General features: G+C 35.3%; 1 protein-coding gene across 1 annotated transcript in view; it reads right to left on the minus strand.

Annotated features, from left to right (window-relative positions):
• The window catches only part of LOC140147933 (uncharacterized), a 269,908-nt gene that overhangs the window by 14,657 nt on the left and 242,011 nt on the right, over window positions 1-13,240 (minus strand). The window contains exons 5-6 of the mRNA XM_072169728.1: window positions 5,238-5,364; window positions 2,709-2,787 (exon numbers count right to left, since the gene is read on the minus strand). Of these exons, the coding sequence (XP_072025829.1) occupies window positions 2,709-2,787; window positions 5,238-5,364 (206 nt within the window). The remainder of the gene's footprint in view (window positions 1-2,708; window positions 2,788-5,237; window positions 5,365-13,240) is intronic.

Here is a 13,240-nt window from a genome sequence, read left to right on the forward strand (position 1 = left end):
TCATTCCTAGTGCCGGCAAGTTGGGTTGTGTTCCAGTTGAGATTTGTGTTTATTTGTTGTTTAGTTTAATACACTTTGGGTTGGAAAACTGTTATTTCTTTCTTATTAATTATATTCAATTTCCTCTTGTAGCGAGCAATCGTTCCCTATTGTGTTTATTTGTTCTTGTGCAGGATGGGTAACCCCGTTACCTACTTTACACGCTAATTCGTCGTCCGTATTCCATAGTGGCGTATAGTGGGGCGCCGCGAATAAACAACTTTTCGAGAAAATCGGGTTTGAAGAAATGCCAATTTAAAATCGAGTTGTGTAAATCAGACATTCATTATATTTTGTAAATGATGTGAAATTTCTGTAGTAAACTAAATAGATTTTATTGTTATATATGTTTCAAAAGAAATAAATACATACTATTGCTGGCAAACTGAAAATAAAACTATACGTCACTATGGAAAACGAACAAAACGCAATACCCTAACCTAACGTTAACCGTACGCCACCTCGGTCGCCGTGTAATCCCTATGGCGTTACTTTTCGTCGTTCGTATTCCATAGTGGCGTATAGGTCCGATACGTGTACGCCACTATGACATACGATGTTTTTCATTTTGCCGATATTTCATAATTATAAAATGTGTATAAAAAGTGGCGTATGGTCGATACGCCACTATGGAATACGAAAATGTCACTTTGTAACTATACGCCACATTTAATTAATTAATTACTAATTAATTAGCTAATTATGACTAATGAGACTTAGAAAAAATTAAAGAGAACATAATTAAAAACATATGTGCCAATTTTCAAAAAAATGACCAAAAATCACTATACGCCACTATAGAATACAGCCGACGAATTGTTGTTTTTTCATCTTTTTTCATCTGGTAGTGTTTCAAATTTGGTTTACGTTATTACTCAAATGGCACGGTATATTGAGTGCAATTGGTCTTAATTCGCCGTGCAATTAAGTTCCATACGTCATACAATTTGTCCAAATCGTAAAAGCAAAATGGGGCTGTCCAACTTGAAATACGTATACCACCATGGAATACATGAGTGAATTTCAAATAGGGTTACCTTAATGGCTGACTCAGGTCATATCTTCCATAAGGAGTGTAAGGATTTCAACTGGAATAGCCCATTGCTCCCAGTGTACCTCGCAAGCCGTGTAATTAAAGAATCAATTGCCTGGTTATCAAGTTCTACAAGTACCGATCAATCTTATCGTACAATTCCTGCCCCTTATATCGTTTTAACCGTCTTTACCCGACATGCTACGCTTCCATGCTTAGGTCGAGTGTGCTGTAAGCGACCACAGCTTCCTGCATTCTATAACTGCCTCATATATCTGTTGTTTCTCATCTCAATTCTCGTTTAGGCTGTCTATTTAGGTTATATCAGCTTATATGACTGGTTATTCTAACTTTTTTTAAAAATATTTTAGCATCCAGTGACATACTTCTAGTTATATATAATTCCTGGAGCAGTGGTCAGCTATATAAAGCAGATAAGTCTTCCCTTGACACAATCTGCTGTCCTTATAATGCAGTATTCTAATTACAAAGTTAATTGCAGTTCCACAGTTTATGGAAAGCCCTGATTATTATGCTAGAGAATGCTGATTTTACGGTTTGATCAGATTGCCATGGGGACAACATACAGCGTCAGGGTATGAAATTACGAGATACAGTTTGACCAGTTCTCAAAACGTCATCGGCAAACCTATATCATTAGGTCTATATTATATATGAAGGTGTATTCTCGAATGCTATGCAGACTCTACCAATGAAAATTATACAAGTGCAATTTTGCTTATAAGAAATAAATAAAAAAAAAGATCATGGCATCAAAGGTATATGCAGTGGAATCAGTAACATCTTGGCAAACAGAACAAGTTTTCTTTATACTTCGGGCTCAAACGCTATGCTCAATTAACTAAATTGTTCAGAAAACGAGTAGGGTCACTTTAGATATTTTCGCACAAATCAAGCTTGCATTGCGTAAAATTGGCTTTTATGATTAGCAATTGCATAAAAGGGATGATGGCATAAATGTGATATGCAGTAGCTATAGTCCGTATACCTTGCACGAGTCAGTCAGTAAAGTGAAATCAAATTTTGATATTTTCTCAAAAACTGTTCATTTTTGCAGGAATCTGTTATGCTAGTTGGATTCTTCCATCATTTCCTTTATGAAAATGTATACTTTTATATAGTTCTCATCATTACATTTAGAGATACAATAAAAAGCAATACCTAAATTACTGACTCGAGGAAGGTGTACAGACTATATCAGTAAAACTTTACTTGGTTTCATTACTAGTTCTGGTTAATCGCCCGAGTTGGGACCAATACGGTATTTGCCATGTTCGCACGTATCAAGTTTGTACCGCGTAAAATTAGCGTTCATGCTTATCGTTAAAAATTTCAGAACAAAAGCAAAGATTTTTCCCTGTTTTTTTATACTAAATTGACATATCTCATTTCTATTTGTTTTTGTTATGTTCCAACACATAACTTCGTTCACCATTAAGTTTGGTAGTGTCGTAGACAGGTAGATGCGTAGCTCGTCGGTCTCAGTTTCAAATCGTAAGCACTAAACTAAACGTTTGTCGGCAGTCGCGAAAAAGCACGAACGTCACTACCAAACTGTAAGTATCAGGTAGTATAGACTGAGTGGCTGAATTACATGACAATCTATCATATTTACCATTAGATTCCGTCTACAGCTGGACACTGCATATGTATAGGTCCTTGAGGAAGATGTTTTCCCTTCTCCTCGTGCTCTCCTGCATAGGAAAATAAATTATAAAACGTTCAGTCTTTTCAAGAGATGATAAAACGACATTATGATGTTGTTGTGAGTATTTTATGCCATATTTTTGTTGTTGAAAGAAGTAGTATGCAACAAATTCCTCGTCTGGTAATTAAATTAGTTACATCCTATCCATCAAGGCTCCTATAAAACAAACCATTAAAATGACTATAATAGGCCTAATATTACAGGAAATGTCATAATACTGGTATTCAATCTTTGCCAATTTAGATGTTTTAGTAGCAAATATGGTATCAAATTAGAGCTAACAAGATGCTGCACACACCTGAGTCAATCAAACCGTCACACCATACGCAGGTTTAGATTTATGACAGGTTACATAAGAGAGGACTTTCTTTTTGTGTTGTGTTAATTTTGCAAGCTAGTACGTAATACCACTTATTCACTCTGATTATGATTGACGAAAATAAGCTTCAATCATGCGACATCAAATCATGGTCAACTATGGCGAGCATAAAAATAAAGCCGTCGTTTGTGTGCGCTTTATGTAAGTACCTCCCTGCACCTCATACATTAACTTGATTGCTGCTGATCACGGCATATTGTTAAGGACCATTTATTTTCTACTTGGTCACGATTTACCAGATTTCTTAGTGGACATTAGGGAACTCTCAAGAGTAGGTGCTGGGCTCGGGTTAATGCCTTTTAAGATTTCATGGAAAAAGGTTTGAAATTTTTCTTTTTTTGCTTTTTTCTTTTTTTTGACGGCTATCTAAGTATGGTGAGTCGGTACTTTTGCTAAGAGGGGCCCTTTTGGTGACATGCCATGATAAAAATCGTATCTATCAGAAAAAATCATTAAAGATGACAGTATCGATACACGCAAGATAATTTTTTTCTAAGAGGGGGTCCCTATTGGTGACATGTCGTGACTAAAAAAACGTATTTATCAGACAAAATAAGTACCAGGATGACAGAAATTAAAGGAGTATTTCGCGATCCTAGCATCCTCTTCCACGAAAAAAGCTTATTCTCCAAATTTCAGTTGATTCTGAATGTAATTTTGTAAGTTATGAAATACAAATTTGACGATATTTTTGCTCAATGAATTAATCTGCAAGATATTTTGTGTACATTTAAACATTATGTAGCCATAATGAAAGAAATGTGAAAAGTGAAGGGGATGAGCCCGTGGATCATGAAATGCCCCTTTAACAAAAACGAGGTGTTTTGTAGGATTTTGTTTAAAGACATCTGTGGTATTTTCTTGCATAACTCAATCATCACAAACCATTACACGCGATTAGATTCCATGTTTTCCAGATTGAACCTACATGTTTTTGTGAGGAGTTATTATTGAGTAAAACACGTTTTAAGCTAGGATGGTATTCGCCGTAGAAGAAGTTTTGATGTAACAGGATTAACTGTTTTGTTTTGTTTTAATATATAAAATGCTAGAGTAAACAATAGCCCATGAGGAGTGACACATGTCAAATACTAATATAGGCACCTATGCACTATAAAAGACAACCACATGGGCCAATCAGTGGTTCACAGCAGCTTAGGGACAACAAGAGCGAGGGGGTACAGTAAAGCATCAGACACAAGAAATAAGATGCTTCTGCACTCTGCTCCTGAAGGATGGTACGCCGTTGTCAGATATGTCTCCAACTACTCTATCTAGTAGGCTATTCCAAACGTGAACTGCAGTGTGGATGAAGGTCCTGCCAACAGTTATGATTCTACAAACTAGTACTGTGAGAGCATGACAAGGCATGGACAAGCTGGAGCGTGTAGCGTTTCTGACAACAAATGGCTTTGGTAGCAGTGCTTTCAGATCTGGTGGGCCCAAGCTGGTGTGCATTTTGTAGAGGACTGTTGCAGCAACCGCTCGACGTCTTTGATGGAGAGATGTGATGTTCAGCGTTGTGCTTGCCTCTTCGTAGCAATAGCACTACCATAGCAATAACTAATGTTTGAATAGGTCCATTTTGTAATATATCGTCCTGCACTACACGCAGGTTGCACTAATCTCCTGTGTATGTCTGCAATCATACATTAAATGGGCCCCTACAATACCGCTCTTTTCAAATATACTAATCTATGATATGAATATTCTATTGAATTACGATATAGGTCTTTATCCCTGTTCTTTGACACAATGGTTCAATGCAGAGGTACCGCGTGAACGTACTGCGATATAATAAAAAAAAATGGTTTTCACCTATTACTATGGTAGTTAATCCTGTTACATCATCACTTTCACTTTTGTCCTTTACTATAAGATCATTGTCGATCCGTAACTTGAATTCAAACATACCACCATATGTTAGTAATCCTATGTACAAATATGTTTCTCAAAAACGGTAAAAGCATTCAGAAATACATTGACATTTTATAGACGATCAATCTGCAGTCTATGCCACGCGTTACGAAATGGTAATAGACCAAGAGTATGCTTACGTCGTCTGAACACGCTTTTCAATTGCAAAACAAGTCATCCAAAGGCACATGATAATTGCAACTCCAACACACACCCCAGTCACGATTACTTCAAGTTCTTCATTGGCCACGAGTCCCGTTAGCACGTCTGTAAAACGGAGGTAAAGAACAAAAGAACACGTTAATGTAACAATTTTGTGTGTGTCAGTCTAGAATTGAAAAAAAGAGTAGATTTTTATTGTCTCTTATATTATTGCATTCGTGACCTGAATTGTGCATTTGAAAAATCAATGGAGTGACAAGCCGGCACTATAACCGGTATGAATGAATTTGAAATGCATTTAAAAATGAAAACAAACAAAAAGTGATGTACAGTTACGATGATATTGATACTATAGCTGGGTGCATAAGACGATCAAAATCTACCATATTTCCGTGTTAGCTACAGTAAATTTGTCATGTGAAAAATTGAAGATGAATTTGGAATTTGATAACGGTTAAGATGAACACTGTCACCAAAATACTGGAGACATTATTCATCTTAACTATGCTGTAGGCACTTTTCCGCAACCAGTCAGGCACTCGGGACAAGTCAAGCGAATGGGGACAAAATACTAGGATAAATACTTAGGTACGGGTCCAGTTTTAAATGAATTGACCATGTATAAACCGTCGACTGATGAAGAGATGCTATTGTTCCGCTTTGACACAGAAAACAATATTTTGATACATAAAGAGAGTTCAAAACTTTTTAAATCAAGACTCAAATGTTGAACAAAAGTAGAAAACAAAAGTACACACATGTCTGTAGGTCATTCGGATGGTTAGAATCATCCAAAAATATCAGTATCTATATTTGTACTAAAAATAAAATAAAACGATTGGAAAAACATTAGTAATAAAGAAAATACTCACTATTTGTTATATAGTCAACTGTTACATATCGTGAGCAAGTGTGAAAGCTGTTATTTGCAATATTTCAAAAAATGTATTTTACTTTTTATCTGAATAACACATGGACATGACGAAGAACCCAACCTACATGAAGAGGTGATATCTTGGGTTAGCTTAGTGGATGTCGGAAAGTTATAAAGAACATCAACAATTTACAATGAGGGTTTTGTGTTGCAACAAATCGGTATTTTACATACGGCAGCTGTTACATTATACTGTACTTTCGATGGTCTTGCTCTCTACCAACGATATTTTCCAACCCAGAATTTTACCACAACGAAAATTGAAATTTGATATATAAAGACATTCAGACAGGACGAATAATGAATATCCACATCCAAAGACCGTACCCCTTGTTTTAAATCACACTATATCAAAAGCAATAAATCGTTTAATGCATTTTTGGCACATTAAATTACTGACAAGCTTTTGAATTGAAGTCGGTACCAGTTTCCGTGGCCTCTACACATAAATATACAGGGTGTGCCAATACGGTTACAGATACTTGGGAAGGCAAATTGTGTAACTATCGTTCCAGTTTAAGGTGGTGTTGGCGTTGTAGTTAGCGTTGCAATAGCTAATATGTTAATGTTTATTAAATTCAGTTATATTTTTAGCATAATTACGTTTATCCTACCTGCTGGACTGCATTAGATTACAAAATACATAAGCAGCAACGTGTGCCGTTTCCCCACAATGCAGTTACAGAGCTAGTAAAGTAATTAACTAGTTAATAAACTCATTTGGTCAAAATACAGTTTTGTATGAAATTAAAATCATGGCAAATGGCGTCAGATATGCAACAGCAACATTGTTGAATTATATATATATATTCCCTAAACATTCTGGAAAATAAAGAAACCAGTAAAAATATTATAGACATTAAACATGTTAACTCATTAACTACGTGTTTACAACCCCTTCCTTTGTCTTAAAGATACAGCGCTGCTGCTTTAAATTACATTATTGCCATTTTGTTCAATCTTTGTTTGATCACCCTGTATAGCAGTAACTAGTAATAAATAATTATCATGAGAGGAATAACATCACGTTTTTCGGTGAACAAATCATTGTACCAAAATACGATGAATGCTTTTACAAAAGCTTGAGATATTTTTCTACAACTAACGAACGGCACGACTAGCAAGAATATGCACTTTGAGTGCGGTAAATTGGAGAATTACTTTCAGCTTCAACCAGACTTAATTCGCAAATGGAAGTTACTTTTGAAGACTACTTATTGTCGGAGAGAAGGCGACGAAGTGGAGAGTTAATTATGAGAGGCAGTTAATTTTCTTCAGTGGATGGAATTCATCACTTTATTGTACGGTCCTTTCCTCTTGAGCGGGACGAGCAGTCAAATATCATTCTAATGAAAAAACTAACAATAATTTAACTCGAATTAATGAATGCTATCATCCACTGCTTTCATCTTTCTCTCTCTGTGTGTGTGTGTGTCAGGTGGCGCTGTGTAGCGCTGCTGTGGTCTTCACAAGAGTACGCCATCTCACTCGATCTGATGCCAAGTGCGTTGCACCTTGCATTCCCTGGTTAGAAACAAGCTTCACGTCATTAGTCCAAGATGTTGGTGGACGTCCTCTTCCTCGTTTGCCTTCTATAGCCCCTTGCAAAATCTGTTTTTCTACACCACCATGTTTCCTGACAATATGGCCAAAGTACTTCAGCTTTCTCTCCATTATGCCGCTTCTGATGGTTAGACTTGTACCAATCTTGTCGAGGATCCAGGAATTTGTTCTCCTGTCTTTCCATGTCACTCGTAGAAGCCTCCTGTAACACCACATCTCAAAAGCATCTACTCTTTTCCTATCATTCTTGGTCATAGCTCAAGACTCGCATCCATAAGTGGCAATGGAAAACACAGTTGCACGAAGTAGGCGTACCTTGAGGTCAATGGATAGGCCTCTGCTTTTCCATATGCTTGACATGCCCTGCACAGGAAAACGTAATTTGAATTGCAGCGCTTTGTTCTGGTCTAGTATTCTGCTTGTTTATTTTATTCCACAGAATATTAACCAACCATCATTGAGGCGAGTCGGGGGATATTTTTTCTAGTTTTGGTAATTTTGCTTAAATAATATGCAGGCCAATACATTGACAGAAATGAGTGAAGCAAGCCACTGGTCACATGTATACTTATATACGTTGTCGAAGTGATGATGTAACAGGATTAATTTTTGAATAGATCGCCCAGCACTACAACGTTCACGCGGTACCTATGCATTGAACCATAGATGTCAAAGAAAGGCTGATCACTCGCACATGTAAGATTAGTATTTTTGAAAAGAGCAGTATTGTATTCAATCTATGTTTGCAGACATACACAGGTGATTAGTGCAATATGCTTGTAGTGCAGGGTGATCTATTCAAAAATTGTTTTTCTCTATTGCTATGGTAGTTAATCCGATTATTACGTAGCTTCTACAGCGTATTGCAGTTATTCAGTTATGACAATAACAGGCCAAAACGAAACTTTTCGCTATTTCCCTCTACCAGGAAAAATAAAACCCCGTTACAATAAGCCTACGTATTGAATCCATATTAGTGTGGGCCTTTTTTCTCAATATATGAGCACAAACACCGTTAGCTCGGGTGCTTCCAAATTTTGAGATGTATTCCTCCAGCGGTGTTGATATGATAGCAAAAACCTTAATAACCAATGGCCCCATTTGAAAGTACATACTTCTTTTTACCACATTTTACCACATTTTACCACGAACATAGTTTCCATTTTCCCACGTTTTTGTTCACACCATCTAAACAAACCATATCTCGGGCGTTAAATGTTTACAATTTACTGGGTATATGAGAAACATCTGTTTTGATGAGGGAAAAATTGGGTATGTGTACATCGATCTGGTCAAACACCTTAACGCTATCGACGTTGTGCCATAATTGCTTCAATTAATATGCCAATATTGTACATGAAACCCACACGTTTGTTACCGAGCAGATATATTATTATTCAAAGAATGGACGCTGATTAGTGAACTATTAAATGAGTTACCCGTATAAAAGGATTTTTTACAATAATGTTAGTCTATGAACAGTAAAGTTGTTGTTCAACGATGTCTTCTTTATTATTTAAAAACTTGAAAACTTAAATGTGCAAATATTCTTAATCACAGTGACAATTTAGAGATAATCTATTGTAGACTTATCACTGTGATCAGTTGGGGCATACTTGTGGCAATCTGTTGACATCAAAATCTGGATTTCCATAATTATTTCTATCAAACATACCACTCTTCCACTTTCAATGAAACTACAATATATAATGAAACTTGGGCCTTATTTTTTTATTATTAAAATCTGCAGTACTTGCCTTATCCAAATTTACACATTAAACGTCATTTTACCAAGACTGTGTAAGAATTACAATATACGAAAGCATCTCAGACGTAACACAAAAGATCCATTTAATATCGCCTTCTTTGACTGATATATAACCACTTTCCTTAGAGTATTCTTTACTGGTATGCACCAAATGAACGAAACTGTTTTCTTAATGATTACAAAAAAAATTGTCTTTTTGTATGCAGCAACAAAATCCCTTGACAATTGCAAAGAATTCGTCTGTCAATAAGATGGATGGCTTTGATTACTCTAGGGTCTGTGGGCAATGGCAATTCTTTGGGGAGATTGATTATACAATTTCGCGCTGATATGTTGCAGATCAGTTATGTGATTTCTGCTGTGGATTTTACCTTTACATTATGTGATTACAACCGTGTATAAAAACCAAGGCCGCATGTGTAGATTAGATGAAAAAGAACGACATTGTAATGTACATTGTTCACGAATTGATCAGGAATTTCAGACACAGACCTTTACCATTCGGATACAATAACTTTATTAAAATATGTGTAGTTATATTTAGAATCCGCGATATACAGCTGTAGCCGACTATTAATGTAAGTTTTTTTACATCGGATACTCCAGACGATCCTGATATCAGAGCAGACTAATCTTATGAACTTATCAAAATAATCAAATTAATCAGACCGAAACAAATTTACTTCTGCATTTATGAAAGCAATTTTGTGCCAATCGTGACTAAAAAACGCCCTTAGCAAACTTATCAGACTGAAACATACATTGAAATTCGTTTTTAAGAAAGCAATTTGTCGCTAATCGTGACTAAACCATTTTGATTTTCTCTACTGACTTGTTTGGAAAGTGTAATTCGTGTTTTTGGACTAATAGATCTACTCAAGTTATTAATTCATTGAAACAGACACTGCAGGTGGCTGGCAAAGAGATATCAGATTGCGCCTAACCTCTGGCGCAGGGCTGGTACTTGTGTCTCCTCGAACGAGGCATGCAGATTAGATCTGAAGAGCAATTCGGTTTTTTCTAAAGAAAGCTTGCAAAAAATAACTTGTTGGTGAATATATTTGTGTTGGAGAAGAGCTGGAATTATTCTGAAATGTTGATGGCGAGAGCGAAAATAATATTTTGAGTTTTCATTCATTCATGCTAGTTGATATTTTAACAAGGACAGGTTTTTCTGTTCCGATATGATATTATTTGTTCAATGCAATTGGTAGACCCACAATCCTATAATACAGAAGTCGATCATTTGCGTAAACTTTTTAAACTTGTACTTCTTACGTAAATGCTATGAAGCTACACTTTTTATATCGAAATAATCAAATTAATCAAACCGGGGAAAATCGTTTTTATGAAAGCAATTTTGTGTAAATCATGACTAAAACATTAAAAACCTTTTACTTTTCTCCGACAACTTGTTTGCAAAGTGTAACTCGTGGTTCTAGACTAATAGATCTACTCAAGTTATTTATTCATGGAAGCAGACACTACAGGTTGCTGGCAAGGCGATATCAGATTGCGCCTAACCTCTTAAGGGCTGGTACTTGAGGTACACGAGTCTCCCTGAACGAGATGGAATAGTCATAATTAAAAACGAGAAACCTTTGTGTTTTCTACAGAAAGCATTCAATATTGAACTTGTTGACGAATATTTATATTGTAAAACAGTGACATCACGGTGATTATTTTGAGAATTCTTTCAGTTAGTGTATTGTTTTTGGTAGATCTGTAATGAAATTATTGGTTAATATAATTGGTCGACTAAGACTCCAGTTGCGAATTTACGCTTTGAACATGCTAACAGTTACTGAAAGGGCCACCTTGCTATCTTGGCCTTTGCAGTCGGGTTCTTTGTAGATTCGGAAAACTAAATATCCTTGATATACAAAAGCCGATCAATTACGTAAGCTTTTGTGACACTCCTGTCGATCCTGCTATAATTAAAACTACACTCATCAAATGTACTTGTGTTAATCATACCGACATACATTGGCTTTCATTTTGTGAAATCATTTTGTTTTGCTAATCGTGACTTAAACAATACGGGGATATGATCTTATGTATATACTTGTGTTAATCATACCGACATACATTGGCTTTCATTTTGTGAAATCAAATTTTTGCTAATCGTGACTTAAACATTACAAACACTTTTCCCCATCAACTTGTTTGGAAAGAGTGACTCCTGGTTCTGAACTAATAGATCTACTCAAATTATTCAATCATAGAAGCAGACACACAGGTGTTTGGCAAGGAGATATCAGATTGCGCCTAGCCTCTGGCGCAGGGATGGTACTTGTGACTCCGTGAACCAGAAGCAATAGGCATGATGAAAACTGGAGAACGATTGTGTGTTTTCTAAAGAAAGCTTTCAATAAAGGAAGATGTTGATGAATATTAGTGGTGAAAAACAGTAAGGATTATTATTTAATGCATACTGGTAATTGTAAGAGTGTAATAATTATTTCGAGATTTATTAATTCACGTATATTTCTGGAAATTTGGTATTCAAGATTCCATTCATTCTAAACATCTAATAAATGCAAACATTTCCGAAAAAGAAACAACGATCATTTATTGTGCCACAAATAGAGTGGCGTGTAATTACCATTTATTGTATACTAATTAATGTTTTTTAATAAATAAATAAATAAATTTATTAATTTATTAATTTATTCATTTATTCATTTATTAATTTATTAATTTATTAATTTATTAATTTATTAATTAATTTATTTATTAATTAATTTATTTATTTATTAATTTAATTAATTAATTAATTAATTATCTAATTAATTAATTAATTAATTAATTAATTTATTTATTTATTTATTTATTTATTTATTTATTTATTTATTTATTTATTATCAGATACCCTGTAAATTTACGCTTTTGATCCCTCCCCTTAATTTCTTTGCTAAAGTTTCTGATTTATGCCTATTCGCCAACTCACTAAGGCAGCCGGACTATCACTTTACACGCCTTCCCTCCTCATCCTCCACACCTATTTGAAATGGTACTAGGTAATAGGTAACAGGCATGATTAAAACCGGAGAGCGATTAAGTGTTTTCTAACGACAAGTTTTCAAGCAGGAACCTTGTTGAATTAATCTGAATTGCGCACTGTTAATGGCACGATTCATTCATTCATCTAGGTTGATATTTTAAGAGGGACAGTCGGGTTATTAGATTCGGAATTATATTATATTATTGGTTAAATATAATACCAAACATATTTGACATGCAGAAGTCGATAATTACGTAAGCTTTTGTGAAACTAACACTCTGGTATTAAATTTAAGCTATATACTCATCAAATGTACTTGTGTTAATCATACCGACATACATTGACGTTCATTTTGTGAAATCAAATTTTTGCTAATCGTGACTTAAAGAATGCGGGGATATAAGCTTATAAACATTACAAACACTTTTCCCCATCAACTTGTTTGGAAAGGGTGACTCCTGGTTCTGAACTAATAGATCTACTCAAATTATTCAATCATGGAAGCAGACACTACAGGTGTTTGGCAAGGAGATATCAGATTGCGCCTAGCCTCTGGCACATGGATGGTACTTGTCTCCGTGAACCAGAAGCAATAGGCATGATGAAAACTGGAGAACGATTGTGTGTTTTCTAATGAAAGATTACAATAAAGGAAGATGTTGATGAATATTCGTGGTGAAAAACAGTAAAGATTATTCTTTAATGCATACTG

This window comes from Amphiura filiformis, chromosome 3 (genome assembly GCF_039555335.1).
Source record: "Amphiura filiformis chromosome 3, Afil_fr2py, whole genome shotgun sequence".
Classification (NCBI taxonomy): Eukaryota; Metazoa; Echinodermata; class Ophiuroidea; order Amphilepidida; family Amphiuridae; genus Amphiura; species Amphiura filiformis.